General features: G+C 45.6%; 1 protein-coding gene across 2 annotated transcripts in view; it reads right to left on the minus strand.

Moving 5' to 3' along the window:
- LOC118371476 (protein kinase C alpha type) overlaps positions 1–22,966 on the minus strand; it is a 234,586-nt gene that overhangs the window by 99,970 nt on the left and 111,650 nt on the right. For both annotated transcript variants that reach the window (XM_052527508.1, XM_052527509.1), the window contains exon 4: positions 767–878. In XM_052527508.1, the coding sequence (XP_052383468.1) occupies positions 767–878 (112 nt within the window). The remainder of the gene's footprint in view (positions 1–766; positions 879–22,966) is intronic.

A 22,966-nucleotide genomic window follows, 5' to 3' on the forward strand; every position in this document is an offset into this window, starting at 1 on the left:
TTAGTAAATTGTAATACATTCATTTGGCATTAATCTATGGATTTCACATGACTGGGAATACAGATATGCATGTTTTGGTCACAGATTCCTTAAAAAAATATATGCTTTGTTCACAACGTTGACATCAGTAAACCTCTCGCCCATCCAATGCCATACATGTGGTCTGCAGTTGTGAGGCCGGTTGGAAGTACTGACAAATTCTCTAAAATTAGGTTGGAGGTGGCTTATGACAGAGAAATGAACATTAACTGATCTGGTAACAGCTCTGGTGGACATTCCTGCAGTCAACATGCCAATTGCACACTCCTTCAAAACTTGAGACATCTGTGGCATTTTGTTGTGTGACAAAACTGCACATTTCAGAGCTGCCTCTTATCCCCAGTACAAGGTGCACTTGTGTAATGATCATGCTCTTTTCCTTGATATGCCACACCTGTCAGGTGGATGGATTATCTTGGCAAAGGAGAAATATTCACTAACAGGGATGTAAACAAATTTGAGTAAAACATTTTTAGAGCAATACGTTTTTTAGGCATTTGGAATATTTCTGGGATCTTTTATTCCAGCTCATGAAACAATGGACCAACACTCTACATTGTAGCTTGCGACATCAGTGAGATCAACCGCGATGGACGTAACATCAGCGCTCCATTACTGGTTAGATTGGCCATAGCCAGATGCAGCGCGTGTCCTCTTAAGGTTTATATAATCGCAGGTTGTGTATAGTGATCCCCAGTCTAAATGGATGACGAGGTACATTACTCACTGTCACACTTCATCCCCTGGTGGATGAGACCATACAGGAGAGAGCCACAGTGGTCGCAGAAGGTGGGGCTGCCATAGGTGTGGATCTTAAACTTGTGCTTGGTTCTGGGGTCCTGCAAAGACAAAAGAGACATGGTGAGTTAGTTAAGTATGATCATGCATAATACGCAGTATGATCAGAGTGGTGTCCCACGGAAAGAAAAGGTACCCAAATGTAAGTAGAGTGTAGAGTTTGAAAAAAGTGTTTCATTAACTTCAGTCTGCACAGTTCAAGTTCCTTTTCCACAGATACAGGAATGATGGAAAAGCTGTTCAACTGAGCCAGACATGGCAGGATATGAAAAATATAGGAGAGTAATAATTGGAGTCGATACATGAGATAACATGAGATGAGTCAGCGCTAGTCATTTCATTTGAATGAAAAACTTTTAAAACTTGTACTATCTATATAAAGAATGTTCTACAGCACTGGCTTGACAAAGTATTTTTCTATGAGGAAAAGAAGCAAACATGAAATGAATTAAATAGACAAGGCCAAGGGCAAAATCATTTCTGCAAGGACCGTTGTAATATTGAAATAGGGCCATTTTGTACAGAATTCAAAATGAGAGGATACTGTACTTTTCGAAATAGAACCATCACACTCTCCAACCCTCCAATTCTATCGTGCACTGACTGGCTTCTGTTAAATGGTCTGTAAAATAATAAAAAGCTGTCAAAAAGCTTTACAGTAGGTAAACCACTGTAGACTGATTGTCTGAGCCACAGCCATGGCTGCACCTCATGTTACCTTTGGACGTTGTATGAACTGATCTACTGTACTACAGTACTCTTAGTGCAACTCCTACATACGGTACGCAGCACCATCAGAAAGTATTCACACCCCTTGACCTTTTTCACATTTTGTTGTGTTACAACGTGGGATTAAAATGAATTGAATTGTCATGTTTGGTCTACGATCTACACAAAATACTCTAATGTCAAAGTGGAAGAACATTTGGAAAATTGATTTAGGATTGACATAAAGGGGTTGAATATTTATTAAAGGGTTTCTGAAGGCACTGTACTGCGACAAACAAAGAAATGGAACAGCAGTAGTGTACACAACATTACATTCCGAACTGGTAATAGCAGCAAAAACAGTCTACATCTTTTGGGCAAAAATGTGTCACTCCGTAATTGGTTTGTGTGAGGCAAAGAGCAACAGACCATGGCCTTCATGTATCAGTTCAGTACCTGGCTAATACACAACCCTGTCCTCCAGGCGATGCTGGTGCATTTTAAATCAGTCTTATACACTATTAACGATTTGGTATACATTGTGGGGGAAAAATGGTTTTAATGGAGAATCACAGTATATCAATCTGCTTCAAAGAGAGTAGGTGAGAAACTGATTGGATGACTTGCAGATGATGTCAGAAAAGTCAAGGATAGATATTATACACCGTGGTTGACTTGGGGTTTCACTAGAGTTGTAGACATGTTCTAGTAATGTATATCATTATAAAATAACATGTATGAACTGACGTCAGTACCCCGGGTGTTCAGAGTAGAAGTTGGCCTTAGACACAGATCTAGGATCAGCTTTCACTCCTCAAACTGGAACTTCAACAATTGGAGGGAGAAAAAAAAAACTGATCTTCGAGGCAACTTCATCCTACTACACTACTTTTCCGAAGGAGAAAATACCCAAACAATCCTTAGTGAATGATTGGTTACTCCGGTCATTGGTATAACATGACAACATGAGTCATGATAGGATACGAAGAGCTCGAAGAGCTCAAAGGAGTAGTAATTTTAACAACCTTTGACACTATCCTTCAGACTTGCAGGCCACGGTTGACTGACACAGAGCGTTGGGTATATTTTCCTTGTTTCCCCTCTACAATGAGCCATGTGTGTGTGTATCAAAACAGTAGACTTCTGACACCTTATTATATTCTGACATGAGTATCTCTCCCTGCTGATCACTGGATCGTCAAGGAAAGCTACGAAGTCGGTATACAGCCCTCCAGCAGCCATCTGCAACACCTGGATAGGTGTGCTGTGAAACTGATCCCAGACCAGGGCCGGAGCGTTATTGAGGCCCAAAGAGCATCGAGTGCCAATGTAATATACCTCTGAGATCAAATAGGATAATATGTCCAAGATCAAACGTGACCATATATTTACATAGCGGGGTCAACAGCCCCTATTTAGAATCAGGCCAACGGTACAGCTTTACGAGACGCAACATCTCATCAGATCCTTGTCCGGGCTGGAGTTTGGATAGTCAAATCGCTGTAATTATCATAAGGACTCACTTCGATATCCACCGAGAACAGGAAGTCAGAAATAACAGAGATAGTCCTACAGGGGCCGGTCAGAACAGTGTGTACCGAGCTTCGCTGGAAATGAAATCTGTTGTAAATCTATTGCCCAGAGTGTAATAACAGGAATAAATAAATAAATAAAACCGTATAAAAAAAAGATAGAAGTGAAGTCAATTACGATGTTCAAAGAGATGTGGATGATAACGGCATTAAAGAGATCATGAGATAGTGATATGGCAGAGGATGAGATGGGGCTCGACATGGAGAAAATCGATTTCATTACCTACAGGCTGTGGCGGTCACGAAACTGTGTCAGCCGGTTACGGTCATGCAAAAGAGCGCCGGGCCCACGGTAATTGACCGTTAATTAGCATGAACACATTCAGTATCTCCGGGCCTCAACACATACAAGCTGCTGATGTGCGCCTTTGCGACATGTACTTTTAAAATAATATAATAAATCAATTGAACATACGCCACCACAATAAATCCACAGTTTATTTCAGTTCGGTCTAAAGAAACGTTATTATATGAAGAAAATGCATGTCAGAAGAACAGAATATGAGTTGACCTGCTGTGTGTTATCTGGCGATGCTCCAAAAGTGATCATTTGGGAAAAGGTGCTAGATTTAGCACCTAATGCTAGATTTAGAGTTATTTGGCAACTTTAGTTATGAATGATACAAACCTTTGAATTTCTTAGAAATCTAAATATGGGCTGCATGATGCAACTACAGGCTACTGATGATTTGAGAAAGTTGCACTCTGTTCCTTGCCTCAAGGCTGCACACGCTGTTCCTCTCATCAAGTGATCATATTTTCACCCACCAGACTATTCTCAATTTAATCTGGTCTTTACTCATTTGTAAAAACACGTTTTGATTTAGAGTGGCCCATTATCCGCCCAAACTCTGAATGCCACGGTCTCTCCAACCTTGTTCCTGCAGCTACCCAGTGTTTAACTCAGGAAACCAAGTGAAATCTGTTCGGGAACATCGATAGTAACATAATTTCGCAACGAAACATATTTCAGCACCTCTGCACGCTCGATAAATGAATAAAGGAGAAAGAGGAGAGGGAAATGAGTGGTGGTGAGATATTCTGTATCGCTAAAAGGTAATGTGTCACACAATTAATTATTAAAATTCCCTATTACTAGGCGATTCAAAATTGCCCTGCACATTCAATGAGCCTAGCGCTATACGTTCTCACCCAGACTTGTGGATAGAAATGTTGGAGTTTAGCATAAGGTAGTCTAACCAGGCCATCCGGTATGCATGAAACAGCCCACACTCAAAGGCCATTACTCAAATTTGTTTAATTTTGAAGAAGAGACTAGACCAATTTATGCACCAAAGACATCTTATATCAGTTTATGATGTATTTCTGCCATGCATAGGCTATGTATTGAATAACAGCACAATCATTGGGTTCATGCATAAGCCCTATTCTACATATGGGTGTTTTGAATTTATCATCACCTTAGAAAGCACTGTCCATTTTGTTGCGTTAGGCTTTGAAACAACCTCCACAATGACCACTCTTCACACTCACTTTCAACCTGCTGTTGAACTTCTTTCTTCAAATTAATCACAGTGAGGTGAGTTTTAAAAACATGATTCTTCTTTGAGGATGTTTGATGTGATTTTTGATTGCATTTGCAGTGATGTCAGAGTGGTTAGAGGGCCAATAGAGCCCTGAGTACCAGGCCGTTAGCGACCTGATGGTCATTAGCAAATTGGGTACTACCAAGGCATGTCCAGTGTGTATAACAGGAGCATAATAATCTACGGTAGCCCTTACCCTAAAAAGGGAATGGTCTCCTAAGTATGTGGTTTGAAAGTGATCTACAGTGCATTCGGAAAGAATTCTGACCCCTTGAATTCTTCCACATTTTGTTACGTTACAGCCTCATTTTAAAATGGATTAAATGGTTTGTTTCTTTCCTCATGAATCTTTTTGAGAAATCAAAAACAGGTTTTTACCATAAAGGCCTGATTGGTGGAGTGTGGCAGAGATGGTTGTCCTTCTGTAAGATTCGCCCATCTCCACAGAGGAACTCTGGAGCTCTGTCAGAATGACCATCGGGTTCTTGGTTACCTCCCTGACCAAGGCCCTTCTCCAGATCTGTGCCTCGACACAATCCTGTCTCGGAGCGCTACGGATAATTCCTTCAACTTCATGGCTTAGTTTTTGCTCTGACATGCACTGTCAACTGTGGGACCTATAAAGTATTTCTGTTTAAAATGTTCTAAAAACAGGTTTTCACTTTGTCATTATGGGGTATTGTGTATGTAATTTTAAGGCTGTAAAGTGAACAAAATCTGGAAAAAGTCAAGGGGTCTGAATACTTATAATTAACCTATAAAGGGAAATGTCTATTTTACAGCTTACTTTGCTGTTGAACTATGATATGAAAGTGTAATGCATGCCTATAAACTCTGAAGCGTAATGTTATAACCGTAGAATTAGGAATTCGAATACTAAGGGACTTAATAGGATCTCTATGGTGACAACATTCACGTTTACACGTTGCAGTCAGTTGCTTCAATGATGCAGTCATTCGTTTCAACGCAACCTAATTCCATTGGCTTGCCTGTCACATTTATGAACTCAGTTTCTTGCTCGCAGGTAGTTTCGTTTTTCAATACTGCAATGTTTTATAGATGAGACACCATTCCAGCTATCGCTCGACTGAATCTCCCTTTGGGGCAATTTCTAAAGTAAACAGGTGGCACAATCTCTACCTTGGACAAATATGGGAGAAGGTAAGTAAAGTCGCATGTCCTATCTTGCACATAATCTCCTGAAGAAACAAAGCACAAATGTAAATACAGTAGGGAGTTGTCATCTCTTTCTGTAGCCTGTGCTGGATAGAGGCGATGCCAGATGGATCATGGCATTGCAATAGCATAGCAAACAGATCAAGTTGTTATGTGACGTGGTTGGAGGCCTGATGTAAATAGCGTATCAGCATCATGGAAGGGAGTGCATTGAAAGTTGCATTTGTGTGTACACGTGTTACTAATTTGATGAAAAATGGCACATTGAAAGTACACATTTGGAAAACGGAAAATCTGATCGGATATTCATTAGCGGCACGCATCACACTCCCTACTCATAATCCATACTCAATTGGAATATAATGCCAACTGTGTGTCACTCACTCACAGCCGAAGCATCACCTGAATTGAATTGTCAATATGCCATGACAAGGACTATGCCTCAGTACTCAAACTCAGCATTCATACTGCCCATGCATTCAACAGTGTTTCCCCCTCTATTTCAGCCATAAACCTCTTTTAGAGAGTTCAATTCAATTTTAAGTGGATTTGCATTGAGAACCCCATCCAGACTACCCCTTTGCAATGAATTCCATTTGATGTGAACACCTGGCTGTTTATAAAATTGGAAACCTCTCGGAGCGCTGCTCTCTTTTCCAGGAAAGTGGGGATAAATGTATGTTCCCGCTGAATGAAGCTCGGGAAACGCAGCCAAAAATATCTCCTCAGTTCCTTGAGACACAATCGTACACTGTCTGCCAAAAAGGGAACACACTTAATGAAAGAAGAGGGAGAGAAAGGGAACGTTGCAATGTGTCTTTTTGATGGGTGATCGAGAACTAAGCAGGGAGGTAACGATGTGATTCACTCTGTAATTTATCCTTGTGGCACAGTGACACCTGGTCTGGCCTGAGGACTCTTGTACACTCAAATAGAGCTGAGCACCACAGTTGTTTTAATGATCCTTTAAACTACTCCTACTACCTTGATGGTTGTAGCCATCAATTGTCCCGTTATTAACAACCGCACATATTAGCAACGTTATTTCATTTCAAACTTCACATTTCTCTAGTATAGGCTACTTATTGCAATGAACGATATCAGCAAAACGCCTGCGATAGAGGACCAGTATGGTCGGCGTCTCATCTCTCCAGCTCCCAAGCTGTCTCACATGACAGTTGGAATTAACTGGGCACCTTGGCGCACACCCCTTTCAAAATCGCTTCAATTTCCCACCTTCATCCCACTCCATCCCCTTGTCGTGTTGGATGATACATTAAAGCCCCGGAATAAAAGTGTCTGAGTGAGTGTTTGTATTTTAATTGCATTGTCGTCTCCTGCTTCTCACTCTCACACGCACACACGGCAAACACCCCCTAATTAGCTGTCCGCACTGTGTTTTCGGCGAAGCAGACCGGTCTGGTTAAAAGGAGAGGAAGGGAGAGAGAGAGCGAGAGAGACAGCAAGACAGAGACGCAGGCAGAGAGAGAGAGAGAGAGAGAGAGAGAGAGAGAGAGAGAGAGAGAGAGAAAGGGTTGTCGCGCCAGCTGCAGTTACTCATGTCCACCCACGCATATCTGATCCTGAAGGATTATCCACTTGTGTTCCATCCCTTGCCTTGTTCTCTCCTTCCAAGGAACGAATAAGAGGAGGGGAGGAGAGTTCAGCTGTAGAGGACTTTATCTATTGTTTTTCATCTCTGGTCACGTAGGTTAGCATGGGTAAAGAAAACGCTTGCAGACTGGGTTAGGATTTCACTTCACAAGATACTTCACAGGATGCCTAGAGGAAAGTTATAAGGAGAGACTGTTAAATCCTCATTGTGGATATTCAGGTGCGTGTTATCAATTCCCCGTGACAGTATTACCTCTAAACGAGTACATCTGACCAGAGGATGGTGGGGAATGTGGATTGTCTCTCATTAGGATCTAATTGGGCCTTTGGCCTTGGTCATTCAGGTCAGACCTTGTGCTACGTTATAGCGAAGGGTTTCCCCAAACTCGGTCCTCGGGACCACAGGTGGTGCACGTTTTGGTTTTTGCCCTAGCACTACAAAGTTGATTCAAATAACCAACTTATTATCCAGCTTTGATGATTTGAATCAGCTGTGTCGAGTTTGGGAAACCCTGCATTAGCGTAGCATTTAGCGTAGCATTCTGGGGTACCAGGTTACAGGGTTATAGGAGATGATTGACTGGTTTGTACAGGGAATAGTCATTACAGCTAGATGGAGTAACAACATCAGCATGGATCTTGGCTGGGCAAAGTAGCGGACAAATTGATTCTTAATTTAGATTGATAGGCAAAATCTATCTATGGCTGCAACCGATGGCTACTCGTGATTATATCGCACAAACACATTAATGAAAAACAAATATTAAAAATAAATTTGCATGCTAACTTAGTGTTTTTCTTTTTAGCAAATCGGTGCCTGGTTTGCTCTTGGACATAGTGGTCCTCTCCTCCGCAAGTTAATGAGAGTGGCTGGAGAGAAGTGTGGGCGCGACCCGGACCAACCAGGCAATTAAGTTGTGCGTGTGTGTGTGTGTGTGTGTGTGTGTGTGTGTGTGTGTGTGTGTGTGTGTGTGTGTGTGTGTGTGTGTGTGTGTGTGTGTGGAGCACAGAGGTAGGTGACAGCATTACATAATCTAGTAATGAGACACAGTGAGCTGGGATCATCAAACCCATTATGCCTACACTCATCCTGGGGAACATATGGGTATGCATGCTTTTGGACCAGACCTAACATTATAACACACCCGATTCTAAGCTAAGCCATGTTCTGGTATACAAAAAGTACTCACACACCTTGACTTTTCCCGCATTTTGTTGTGTTACATGGGGAGATTAAAATTGATTAAATTGAGATTTTGTGTCACTGGCCTACACAGAATAACCCACAATGTCAAAGTGGAATTCTGTTTGTAGACATTTTAAGTCAATAAGTATTCAATCCCTTTGTTATGGCAAGCCAAAATAAGTCCAGGTGTAAACACTTGCTTAACAAGTCAAACTGCAAGAAATGTGGCAAATAAATCAACTTTATGTCCTGAATACTTTTTTGTATTTTATTTTTTATTTCACCTTTATTTAACCAGGTAGGCAAGTTGAGAACAAGTTCTCATTTTCAATTGCGACCTGGTGTCACGCCTTGGTCATTGTATTTTGTGTTTTCGTTATATATTTGGTCAGGCCAGGGTGTGACATGGGTTTAAGTTATTGTATTTTCGTATTGGGGTTTATAGTATTTGGGATCGCGGCTGATTAGGGGTGTTGTATAGGCTTGGCTGCCTGAGGCGGTTCTCAATCAGAGTCAGGTGATTCTCGTTGTCTCTGATTGGGAACCTTATTTAGGTAGCCTGGTTTCGCTTTGTATTTTGTGGGTGATTGTTCCAGTCTCTGTGTAGTTTCACCAGATAGGCTGTAATTAGGTTTCACCCACCACATACAGACTGTGGTTACAGGCAGCGACAGCAGGAGCAGAAAAAGGAGTATGTTATGGACAGCAATGGCATGGAGTATACGACGTGGGAAGAAATAGACAGGTGGGCGGCCGACGCAGAGAGAGCAGAGGCAGCCGGAGATAGGAGTCGACAATACGAGGGAACACGGTTGGCAAGGAAGCTCGAAAAGCAGCCCCAAAAAATTATTGGGGGGGGCTCAAAGAGAGTATGACCTGCGCAAACTCCCTGTGCTTATCGGGGGCTAGAGAGACCGGGCAGGCACCGTGTTATGCTATGGAGCGCACAGTGTTTCCAGTGCGGGTGCATAGCCCGGTGCGGCAAATACCAGCCCTTCGTATTGGCCGGGCTAGAGTGGGCATCGAGCCAGGTAAGGTTGGGCAGGCTCGGTGCTCAAGAGCTCCAGTGCGCCTGCACGGTCCGGTCTATCCAGAGCCAACTCTCCTTGTTTATCGTGAGGAGCCAAGGAGGAGACCTGAACCAGAGCCGGTGTTAGAGGGGAGCGAAGCAGAGACTGTGAAGGAGTTAATGGGGAAGGTGGAGTGGAGAATAATGAGGGAGTTGCTAGCTTGGTGCTTTAGGTACAAGATTCGTCCGACGGAGCGTGTCGGGATTTAATGGCACCTGGGTCAGCGCTCCATACTCGTCCTGAGGTGCGTGTTAGTCGGCTGGTGAAAAATGTGCCAGCCTCACGCACCAGGCCTCCTGTGTACCTACCTAGCCTTGCACATCCTGTGCCAGTCCTGCTCTCAGGCTCTCCAGTTCCCTTTTCACTGTCCAGTCCATCCTGTACCACCTTCACACATCAGTCCTCTGGTAGCAGCTCCCCACACCAGGCTTCCTGTGCGTGTCCTCGATCCTGTAGCACCAGTTCCAGCACCACGCACCAGGCCTTCTGTGCGCCTCGCCTGTTCAGCACAGCCAGAGCCTTCCTTCCCTCCTGCGCTGTCGGAGTCTCCCGCCTGTTCAGCGCTATCAGAGCCTTCCTTCTCTACAGCGCTGCCGGAGCCTCCTGCCTGTTCGGAGCAGCCTGAGCTGTCAGTCTGCAGGGAGCTGTCAGTCTGCAAGGTGCTGTCAGTCTGTATGAAGCAGCCAGAGATGTCAGTCTGCATAAAACAGCCAGAGCTGCCAGTCTGCAAGGAGCTGCCAGCCTGCATGGAGCAGTCAGAGCTGTCAGCCTGCATGGAGCAGTCAGAGCTGTCAGCCTGCATGGAGCAGTCAGAGCTGTCAGCCTGCATGGAGCAGTCAGAGCTGTCAGCCTGCATGGAGCAGTCAGAGCTGTCAGCCTGCATGGAGCAGTCAGAGCTGTCAGCCTGCATGGAGCAGTCAGAGCTGTCAGCCTGCATGGAGGAGTCAGAGCTGCCAGCCTGCATGGAGCAGTCAGAGCTGCCAGTCTGCATGGAGCAGTCAGAGCTGCCAGTCTGCATGGAGCAGTCAGAGCTGCCAGTCTGCATGGAGCAGGCAGAGCTGCCAGTCTGCATGGAGCAGGCAGAGCTGCCAGTCTGCATGGAGCAGGCAGAGCTGCCAGTCTGCATGGAGCAGGCAGAGCTGCCAGTCTGCATGAAGCAGGCAGAGCTGCCAGTCTGCATGAAGCAGGCAGAGCTGCCAGTCTGCATGAAGCAGGCAGAGCTGCCAGTCTGCAACGAGCTGCTAGTCTGCAAGGAGCTGCCAGTCTGCAAGGTGCTGCCAGCCTGCATGGAGCAGTCAGAGCTGTCAGTCTGCATGGAGCAGTCAAAGCTGTCAGTCTGTTCGAAGCAGCCAGAGCTGTCAGTCTGCATAGAGCAGCTAGATCCGCAAGTCAACCAGTCTCTTCCAGATCCGCCAGTCAACCAGTCTCTTCCAGATCCGCCAGTCAACCAGTCTCTTCCAGATCCGCCAGTCAACCAGTCTCTTCCAGATCCGCCAGTCAACCAGTCTCTTCCAGATCCGCCAGTCAACCAGTCTCTTCCAGATCCGCCAGTCAACCAGTCTCTTCCAGATCCGCCAGCCAACCAGTCTCTTCCAGATCCGCCAGCCAACCAGTCTCTTCCAGATCTGCCAGCCAACCAGAATCTTCCAGATCCGCCAGCCAGCCAGGATCTACCGGAGCCTACTACCTGCCTGAGCTTCATCTCAGTCCCGAGCTTCATCTCAGTCCCGAGCTTCATCTCAGTCCCGAGCTTCATCTCAGTCCCGAGCTTCATCTCAGTCCCGAGCTTCATCTCAGTCCCGAGCTGCCCCTCAGTCCCGAGCTGCCCCTCAGTCCCGAGCTGCCCCTCAGTCCCGAGCTGCCCCTCAGTCCCGAGCTGCCCCTCAGTCCCGAGCTGCCCCTCAGTCCCGAGCTGCCCCTCAGTCCCGAGCTGCCCCTCAGTCCCGAGCTGCCCCTCAGTCCCGTGGGGTTCTGGGTGAGGACTATTAGGCCATGGTCGGCGGCGAGGGTGGATTATCCCAGGACGCGAAGGGGAGGAACTATGACTTTAATGGAGTGGGGTCCACGTCCCGAGCCGGAACCGCCACCATGGACAGACGCCCACCCGGACCCTCCCTATGGTTTTGAGGTGCGTCCGGGAGTCCGCACCTTAGGGGGGGGGGGCTTTGTTCTGTCACGCCTTGGTCATTGTATTTTGTGTTTTCGTTATATATTTGGTCAGGCCAGGGTGTGACATGGGTTTAAATTATTGTATTTTCGTATTGGGGTTTGTAGTATTTGGGATCGCGGCTGATTAGGGGTGTTGTATAGGCTTGGCTGCCTGAGGCGGTTCTCAGAGTCAGGTGATTCTCGTAGTCTCTGATTGGGAACCGTATTTAGGTAGCCTGGTTTCGCTTTGTATTTCGTGGGTGATTGTTCCTGTCTCTGTGTAGTTTCACCAGATAGGCTGTAATTAGGTTTCACGTTCCGTTTGTTGTTTTGTATTTTGTAATAGTTATTTCATGTATCGCTTTCTTCATTAAAGACATGAGTAACCACCACGCTGCATTTCGGTCCGACTCTCTTTCAACAAACGAAGAACGACCTGGCCAAGGTAAAGCAAAGCAGTTCGACACATACAACAACAGAGTTACACATGGAGTAAACAAACATACAGTCAATAATACAGTAGAAAAAATAAGTCTATATACAATGTGAGCAAATGAGGTGAGATAAGGGAGGTAGAGGCAAAAAAAATACAAAGGGGGAAAATGTTTGGGGAAAATCTAACATCATCACTGAGTACCACTCTTCATATTTTCAAGCATGGTGGTGGCTGCACTGTTATGGGTATGCTTGTCATCGGCAAGGACTAGGTACTGTCGTTTTTTGGGATGAAAATAAACAAAATAGAGCCAAGCACAGGCAAAATCCTAGAGAAAAACCTGGTTCAGTCTGCTTTCCAACAGACACTGGGAGACAAATGGACCTTTCAGCAGGAAAATAACCTAAAACACAAGGCCAAATATACACTGGAGTTGCTTACCAAGACGACTGAGTGGCATAGTTACTGTTTTGACATAAAATCATCTTGAAAATGGCTGTCTAGCGATGATCAACAACCAACTTGACAGAGCTTGAAGATTTTTTTTATCTAATGTGAAAATATTGTACAATCCAGCCGTGCAAAGCTCTTACAGGATTTATCCAGAAAGACGCACAGCTGTAATCACTGCCAAAGGTCATTCTAACAAATATCGACTCAGGGGTGTGAATACTTGTGTAAATGCTACATTTCTGTATTTCTGTTGTAATAAATAATAAAAGATGGGTGAGAGAAAAACATCTATTTCATCCATTTTGAATTCAGGCGGTAACACAACACAATGTGAAATAAGTCACAGGGAGTGAATACTTTCTGAAGGTACTGTAGCTACTATGGAAAAAAATCTAATAGAGGAACCAGAGCAGCTATAAGAGTATATTAACATTTCATGGCTTATATAGACAATCAAAGAGTACTTAAAAGGTAGACTCTGCAATATGGCGTTGATGTACAAAGTAAAACAGCAGTAGTGTGTCAACTAAGAGCGTTGAAGCGCGAAGCTAAACTTCTCCGCCGTTTCGGTCCGGTTGCTACCACACTGTGACTACGTGAAGGGAGTCTGTGCAAATGCGCAGATGCTGTGTGTGTGTGTGACTGTCTTGCATCTCGCTCATCGCAATATCTACGGTGCTGCTCATGGCAACGTTATCCCGCTGAGTCTACCGTTAAGCTGCAAAGATGAGAGGGCCAATCTCCGGACAATTTACTATAAGGAAATAAAAAGCGCTCTCTATCGGAGAAAATTTGAGTAATAGTGAAGATTAAAAACAGTGATTGTCCGTTCTTTTAGGGTAAATGAAAGTACATACAAACACAACCTCCAGATGATGATGGTGACGCATTGATAAAAATGACTTGGTCATACTGAATAGGCCAAAGACCCAGGAGGCAAAAAAAATGATTTAAAATGCAGGCAATCAACAGTGGAAAAACATCTGATCACATCAGAAGGTCTTTAATTTTTTTAATAAACAACATGGTTGTCCATTTTCTTCTTCACTCTGTTCATCTCTGTGCAGTAAAGACACGTCTGTTGTGCAGTAGCAGGCCTACAGTTCTAGCCTACAGCTACATGGCTTTATTCTTATATATTCATAAAAACATGTGATTAAAATGTCAATACACTGTCACCTACGAAGCACGGCCTTGATTACAATGACAATACACTGTCACCTACGAAGCACAAATGTCATTAAAATTCCAATACACTGTTAGCTACAAAGCACAAATGTCATTAAAATGCCAATACACTGTCACCTACGAAGCACAAACGTGATTAAAATGCCAATACACTTACCTACAAAGCACAAACGTAATTAAAATTCCAATACACTGTCACCTACAAAGCACAAATGTCATTAAACTTACCTACAAAGCACAAACGTAATTAAAATGTCAATACACTGTCACCTACGAAGCACAAACATGTGATTCAAATATAAATACACAGTTTCCTATGAAGCACAAACACGTGATTAAAATGTCATTACACTTACCTATTAAGCGCTCTCCCCCATGCAGTAACCTTACCAAAATATTATGGCACTGTACTAGGTGCACCAAGCTGCTAGTCACTAGGCTGCAGGGATAAATTGAGCTGTATTTTAAAGGGCCACTTGTCAAAGACATAAGCCCATTTATTTCATGAATGGATCAATGTCTCACACACCATTCTGGGGAAAGCTCTTTTTTCAGGTTATTTTTCCATGCAGTAAGCAAGGAGAGACCTCTGGGAGAAATACAGGCAAAACATCAATATGTTTGATCCTATATGAGATGTCAATCTCCACAACTATATCCTGTGTGAACCATGGCTCTTCCCATACACTCTTGGGGAAAAAAAGGTGCTATCTGGAACCTAAAAAGGGTTCTTCGGCTGTCCCAATAGGAGAACCCTTTGAAGAACAATTTTTGGATCCAGGTAGAACCCCTTTTCCCCAGAGGATTCTACATTGTACCCCAAAAATGTCTACCTGGAACCAAAAAGGGCTTTACCTGGACCCAAAACGGGTTCTCCTATGGGACCAGCTAAAGAACCCTTTAATAAGAACCCTTTTTTCTAAGTGTACCATTTCTCTGATTCTCATGTATACCAGTGTTTTTAACCCTCTTCTTCTCTATAGCTTTATTTGCAGCTAGAATGAGGGGCATTCTTCTGGGAAATGTGTCGGTGTGTGTAGTTTCTAGCTTGCTGGATGAGAGGTATCGGCTTTCATCGTCGGCTGTGTGTGGTGACTGATGAGCGGGGCTATCTGTGGCATTGAATCGCAGATCAAAAAGAGTCGAGGGCCTTAGTTGATCAAACGGCTGTCGAGGCCGAGAGGGGAGGTAGATGAAAACCAACGCCGCCACCGCCACACTGTCGGAACCAGTCGCTAATTAGCAGGCCTCATGCACTTCCTCTCTTAGCGTTTCCTAATTAGCGCAGCTTAATTAGCACTGCCATCGCCAACCAGCGCTGGTTAATTATCCATCTGCCGGGGCGGTGCAGCAGGGCATCCCCCCAAAAAAGGGGGGCGGGTGGGGCCTCAGTTGATGTCAGCAAGTCTGCTGGGGTCGGTTGGGATCTTCCAATTTTTCACTAAATACTGTACATTAGTGATACATTCAACATGCCTGGATGAGGAGGTTCATGACTTGAGGAGCTTACTAGAATGTTATTGTCAACTTAAGACTGAAAATGGTCTTGTTCACATTACACACATTACACATCATACAACAAGAAGAAGAATACTTCAAACTAAACTAAAGGGTATAAAATAGAATGGCATAAATCAGATGCTTCCATTCATAGAGACTCTTCCAAAACAAACCACACTTCCACCAAGCCCTCCATGTTCCCCTCCACTCACCCCTCCTTTACAGCTAGTTGATTGGCGGTCCCGTAAGCTGTGGAATCACTGACCATGACCGTGATAGCAATATATAAATACCATGATCCATTCACTAACTCTCCCCTCGACAGAGCTCATCTGTCAGCGGTGTGGCTGTTGGTAGCAGCTGCTGTCGTCAGCTCCGGGGCTAGCCGGCTACCGTGTGCCCTTCTTAAAAGACCCAAAGACCCTCGATCTATGCCAACGGGGAGGCTTTGCGAGGCTAGCATTGTGCGCGAACCTCTGTGCAAACCTGAGGCAGACGCGGTTAGCGGTAGCGCTAACAGACCAGGGCCATTGTAAAGAGTGTTGATCCGGTCACCAGGGGTTGTGTGTTGCCCATTGAGCGCATCATCGATCCGTTCCAGTCGGAAGGCAGCGGCAGTGTCCCAAATGGCGCCCTATTCCCTATGTAGTCCACTACTTTTGACCAGAGTTGACTCAAAAGTAGGGCAGTAAAATGGGAATAGGGTACCATTAGAGACGTACCCAGTTTGACAAGCAGCCAATCCGTCCTTTGAAATACCTGATAAAGTGGGGTGGCTGTTATGTTCTATTCACTTTAGATCAAAGGTCTTTCCAACATCAATGGAGTCTGGAGCAGTAGGAGTCTTCTACTGTAGGTCTACCAGTAAGCACATTCAATAATATATCCCCCATCCCCTCGCATAAGAGACAGCAGTGGAAAATAAAGATAGGGAGAGATACAATGATAGATGGAAAGAGAAAGGGAAGAAGGGAGAGAGAGAGACAGAGAGACAGAGACAATAATGGTGTGTTTGGTGGGTCATTTTGGGCCAGAGTAGGATATCAGTCATTCAAGTGTTTGCTCTCTTTCCATCCCCATTCCATCTCTGTAATCAATCTGGCTCCTCTGAGCAGGTAACTGCAGTCTCATCCAATCATTAGGGCTCTTACTAGGAGTCAAGGGTGACCAACCTCCACTCTAGGCCAATTAGGGGAGGTCCTCTAAGACTGCTATCGGCATGTACTATCATCCCCACTCACTCACAACACTGCATTACAATCCAATCACGCCCACACACTTTTCCACTGGAGGACCTAAACAACACTCAGAACATGGCCCTGGGCAAGAAGTAGTGCTGGAGCCAATAGAAATTAGATTTGAATGGAAATCAAACGTGCATTGCAATGTCAGAATGGGAGTTGTTGGATATTGAGTGCAATTTCAAGTGAACTCACAAAAGGAATTTCAAGGAGTGTTTGCGTTGAGAATGTACTTGTAATGTACCGTATGAGGGTTTGAAAATGAGATGTGCTAACGTTGGGTCAGTTGCTCAACATTAATGTCCTTTGGGGTAATTCTAAAAGACATACTCTTTCTATAGATCATGAGACCATTTTGGATTCTTTTTTTTTTTTTCAAGCAATATAGATATACTATTTCTATGTTTGAATTTCCCCCAAAGGACATTGATGATGAACAGCTAACCCAATGTCTGTCTACCCCAAGGCTGCTTCCTCCCTCTCTCCCTTTCTTAATCCAGCAATCCATCCCTCCGCTCTACTCCACATCCATACCTCCGCTCTACTCCACATCCATCCATCCTTCCACTCCACATCCATCCATCCTTCCTTCCACTCCACATCCATCCATCCTTCCACTCCACATCCATCCCTCCGCTCTACTCCACATCCATACCTCCGCTCTACTCCACATCCATCCATCCTTCCACTCCACATCCATCCATCCATCCTTCCACTCCACATCCATCCATCCATCCTTCCACTCCACATCCATCCATCCATCCTTCCATCCTTCCTTCCTTCCACTCCACATCCATCCATCCATCCTTCCACTCCACATCCATCCATCCATCCTTCCACTCCACATCCATCCATCCATCCTTCCATCCTTCCTTCCTTCCACTCCACATCCATCCATCCATCCTTCCACTCCACATCCATCCCTCCGCTCTACTCCACATCCAACCATCCTTCCACTCCACATCCATCCATCCTTCCACTCCACATCCTTCCACTCCACATCCTTCCACATCCATCCTTCCTTCCTTCCACTCCACATCCATCCATCCATCCTTCCACTCCACATCCATCCATCCTTCCACTCCACATCCTTCCACTCCACTCCACATCCTTCCACATCCATCCATCCTTCCTTCCACTCCACATCCATCCATCCTTCCACTCCACATCCATCCATCCTTCCACTCCACATCCATCCATCCTTCCACTCCACATCCATCCATCCTTCCACTCCACATCCATCCATCCTTCCACTCCACATCCATCCATCCTTCCACTCCACATCCATCCATCCTTCCACTCCACATCCATCCATCCTTCCACTCCACATCCATCCATCCTTCCACTCCACATCCATCCATCCTTCCACTCCACATCCATCCATCCTTCCACTCCACATACATCCATCCTTCCACTCCACATACATCCTTCCTTCCTTCCACTCCACATACATCCTTCCTTCCTTCCACTCCACATACATCCTTCCTTCCTTCCACTCCACATACATCCTTCCTTCCTTCCTTCCTTCCACTCCACATACATCCTTCCTTCCTTCCTTCCTTCCTTCCTTCCTTCCTTCCTTCCTTCCTTCCTTCCTTCCTTCCTTCCTTCCTCTCCACATCCATCCTTCCTTCCTTCCACTCCACATCCATCCTTCCTTCCTTCCACTCCACATCCATCCTTCCTTCCTTCCACTCCACATCCATCCTTCCTTCCTTCCACTCCACATCCATCCTTCCTTCCACTCCACATCCATCCTTCCTTCCTTCCACTCCACATCCATCCTTCCTTCCTTCCACTCCACATCCATCCTTCCTTCCTTCCACTCCACATCCATCCATCCTTCCTTCCACTCCACATCCATCCTTCCTTCCTTCCACTCCACATCCATCCTTCCTTCCACTCCACATCCATCCTTCCTTCCACATCCTTCCACTCCACATCCATCCAATCAAATTAAACCCATCCATCCACCCAGTCATCCACCCACCATCGCTCAAATCCACTCCAATGAAACCTGGGCAGCTCACCAGGGCACTGTGGCCCACTGGGTCAGATTACATGTGTAATCATTTCACACTGTGTCAACAGGAATACTAAGGTCATCCAGTCATGAAATAGGAGCGTGGTGCAAGAGACTCAGAGTGAACACATAATCTCACCTTAAAGAAGGTTGGAATAGTAAATACACTGTCCGTTTGGGCCCTCTGGCCAACCTTCACAGGAACAAACAGGCATCAACACACACACACACACACACACACACACACACACACACACACACACACACACACACACACACACACACACACACACACACACACACACACACACACACACCTGCTGTAAAACTGTTCGCTGCTCTGGCCCCCCAATGGTGGAACAAACTCCCTCACGACGCCAGGACAGCGGAGTCAATCACCACCTTCCGGAGACACCTGAAACCCCACCTCTTCAAGGAATACCTAGGATAGGGTAAGTAATCCTTCTCACCCCCCTAAAAAGATTTAGATGCACTATTGTAAGTGGCTGTTCCACTGGATGTCATAAGGTGTATGCACCAATTTGTAAGTCGCTCTGGATAAGAGCGTCTGCTAAATGACCTAAATGTAATTGATGTAAATGTGAGCAGGAACAAGCCCCAGGTTTGGTAAGGTAGGGGGTGCAGTCTCTTTGGCATGGGATGGTCTGCTGCTGATCGTTGTGCGCGTGGCTCTGCAGGTGGTCCGTACTGTCAGACAGAACGAGAGGAGAAGGGGGAAAGAGGGACGAGAGGAGGGGGAGTAGAGACAGAACAGAGGGGACGAGGGCTAAAGATAGCTCCCTCTGCTACAGCTTCTCGGTTCTGATTATACACACACACACACTCACTACGCACCCACACACACACCGCCTCAGGCTGCCTGCCATTGGGTAAATTATAGTTAGCTTTTAGTACAGCAGCACCACAGGGAGATGCAGGGTACCAAATCTTTACTATCCAACATGTAATTCCCTACAGGGAGAATCTATCCCTCTTTGTCAGGGCACAGTGAGACCATCTCTTTTTTAGTCGTGGTAACTGCTGCGAGTAGAAAGAGGGCGAGAAAGGCTATTTTTCTGCTGTAGTGGCTTAAACACATCACCCAGCTTCCATACACAGGAAGCAGGGGGGAGATTCATCTGCCCCTGGTTCACACACCCCTCTGCTGCAACACTGTCTAATAGCAGGACTCTCAAAACAGACTTTGCATGAGATAACAGGGACATGGGGTCCCACAAGACTCTTCCTGGTTCCAAAGGGTCACCCCATCGTATCTAGAGCTCTGGAGGGTCACAACTCCAGACAGGCCCCTCAGGGTGCATTGTTCGTCACCATGCTTCCCTCTCAGTTCCTTTCTCCCCTGTCTCCCCATCTCTCACACCTTAGTGTGAGGTGACATTTGGTGAAGGCGGTCTGGGAGCTCCTCCCAGTGAAGTCTCTTCCTCCTGCCTGTCCGCCCAGGGCAACATCCATCGTGGCTCCCCGCCGTCATGTCACAACCACGCCACTTCCTGACAGGGGTAATTATACAGCACAGATCGACAGAGAGAGTAGAGGTGGTGAAGAGGCAGGGAAAAAGAAGAGTGAGAGGAAGAGAAAGGGGGAGCAAGATGAAGGGCAGGGAGGGAAATAAAGGGGGAGATGAGAAACAGTGAGAGAGAAAGAAAAGATGGAGAGAGAGAGAGATAGAAAGTGAGAGAGCGATGATGTTCCCGTCCGTGAAGCAGTGTCATCTCAGATACGTTTTATTAGAAAGTGAGTCTTAATAAGGCAGGATTCACTGTAATGTCATCTCGACAGTGGAGTGAAGCAATGTCAGTCAGTGTCAGGAGACTATTATACTCACAGCTAAAACATTAGCATACTTCATTTGTTTCAGTCAATCCCTTCTCTTCCATTTAAAACGAGCACCAGCTAGGCTAATAGCGAGCGTCATTGAGATGCTAACAATGGTGTGGAATTTAGTATGGGGCAAACCTGACCTTTCTAATGTCAACAGTGCTAGCTTAGCAGCTAGCTGGAGGTGGGTCACCAGAGCCCGCTAACCCTCAACCCACACCCTCGCTCCCCTGCCAGGCCTGGAGCTAGGGGGTGCTAACGGTGAGGAGGATGGTAGGGGTCCGTCCACGGGAACAAAACAGTCCTATCGTTTATCTCGAGGCGAAGCGTGAAGCTTTATTGGATTTTTTTTCCCGCAAATCACCGCCGCCCTTCCCGCTGGCTTCTTTATTCCCTCAGCTGCAAAGCGATGAGAGGGAGGTTCGCTAACACACAGGGGGGTTCCTTACCTGCATTTTAAATGGCTGAAGAAACACAAGCAGGTGGCTAACAAGGTGCTGGAGATACACACAGCCATTGTAATCATATAAACGGGATTGGATTTTAATATTGTAATAATAGTTTGATAATCAAATGACCTGATGGAGCTCAGTGGGAGAGCTATTGGGCTCCCCTCCAAAACGGAGAGCCAGGTACACTACACTGAAGCACTCAAAATGGCTGCTTGCCACATCTACACATACATCACTGGTAGGAAACTGTTGTACCCTAAAAATGGTAACCCCACCCCCATGCATTCACCCCTATCCCAAGCTACCACGCCCCCCCCGGATTCTGTGTAGATGACACATAACGTTCATATTGACGAGGTCACAAACTATGATCCGACATATGATACATAACAGTACAAGTCTTCCGTATGATGTAACACAATACATTCTTTATACAGACTAACTACTTGACGTACAATCGTGGAACATACTGTACCTGCAAAACTGACCTGGAAAAGCAGAGAGAAGTCAAAGAGTCGGCTTTTTCAGGTCTGCTTTTGCATAACGTTGTTCCCCTCTTTCTGTCGACCAGTCACACAAAGTCACGGCTTTTCATTCTAGATCTGGGAGAGAGAGTATGTGTTGTGCTCCGGTGAGAGTGCTGATGGCACCCACGTGCTGCGCCCGCTCCCTCCAAGCCTTAAAAAACAGCTCCCTAATGAGGCCTCCCTGCTGGGCGGGTGTGCCCCCCTCAACCACCCGCTGGGGCTGTGACCCACTTCACATTCGTACAAACACGCACACATTTACTGCTGCTCTTTAATTATTTGTTACTTTTATTTCTTCTTAGGTATTTTACTTAAAACTGCATTGTTGGTTTAGGGCTTGTAAGTAAGCATTTCACTGTAACCTGTTGTATTCGACACACACACACACACACACACACACACACACACACACACACACACACACACACACACACACACACACACACACACACACAGACAGAGAGAGAGAGAGAACCTTGATAACTTCCAGGCCAAGGAAGTTTTGCTCATAGTCAGTACAGTGTGTAGGGTTACGTCACCACTCACTGTGTGATGATGTGCCCAGACTAAGACATACGCGAGGGAGCAGAGAAGGAAAAGGCTCCTTCTGTACTACGTACGTCAACAATAATGTGTGGTACTGATAGAAAGGGCAATTGAAATGCAAATTGTTTGTGACGCACAAAGATTGGTTAAAAAGCCCATTTGAATTGAATAGTGGTGTAATGGATTGCAGTTGACGGATCACCCCCCCACGGTTCGGCACGCATATGAACCGCAGATCAATTGCAAAGTTTAACCATCATAGTGTATTATTATTATATTATTATTATATTATAGTGTGAAATACAGTTTAAATGGAAGCATTTTGGCTTCCCTGTCAAATATGATGACAGGAGGAAGGGGGGGTGGACAACACCATTACGGTGTGTAGGCATTCTGCAGGCATTGTGCCACAACAAAGCCGTATGATCATGGAAATACATTGAGCATAGCCACACATTTAAAGAGTCATCATCCTGGTGTGTCAGTGATGGGAGCCAACTCAGCCAAGAGACAACAACTTCTCACCGCGGCAGATAAGCAGCCCTTTTGCTGCAGAATCAGACCGGACTACAGCCATCACCAAATCTATTGGGATGTTTATTGCTGCAGACATGATGCCATAATCCGTTGTGGAAAACAACGGGTTTAAAAATATGGCGAAAGTGCTTGAGCCACGCTATGAAACCCCCTGGCGCACCCACTTCAGTTTGAAGATCGTGCCAGATCTTTACGAACAGGAAAATATCTAAATTGTTGATGAATTATCCAAGGCATCTGCTGTTGACCTCCCCACATGCGGTTGGCCCTCCAGGGCAACGGAAAGCTACGTGACTGTGAGAACTCACCACACCACAGAGGAGTGGGAGATGCAAAGTCCGGTGCT

This window comes from Oncorhynchus keta, chromosome 10 (assembly GCF_023373465.1).
Source record: "Oncorhynchus keta strain PuntledgeMale-10-30-2019 chromosome 10, Oket_V2, whole genome shotgun sequence".
NCBI classification, from domain to species: domain Eukaryota; kingdom Metazoa; phylum Chordata; class Actinopteri; order Salmoniformes; family Salmonidae; genus Oncorhynchus; species Oncorhynchus keta.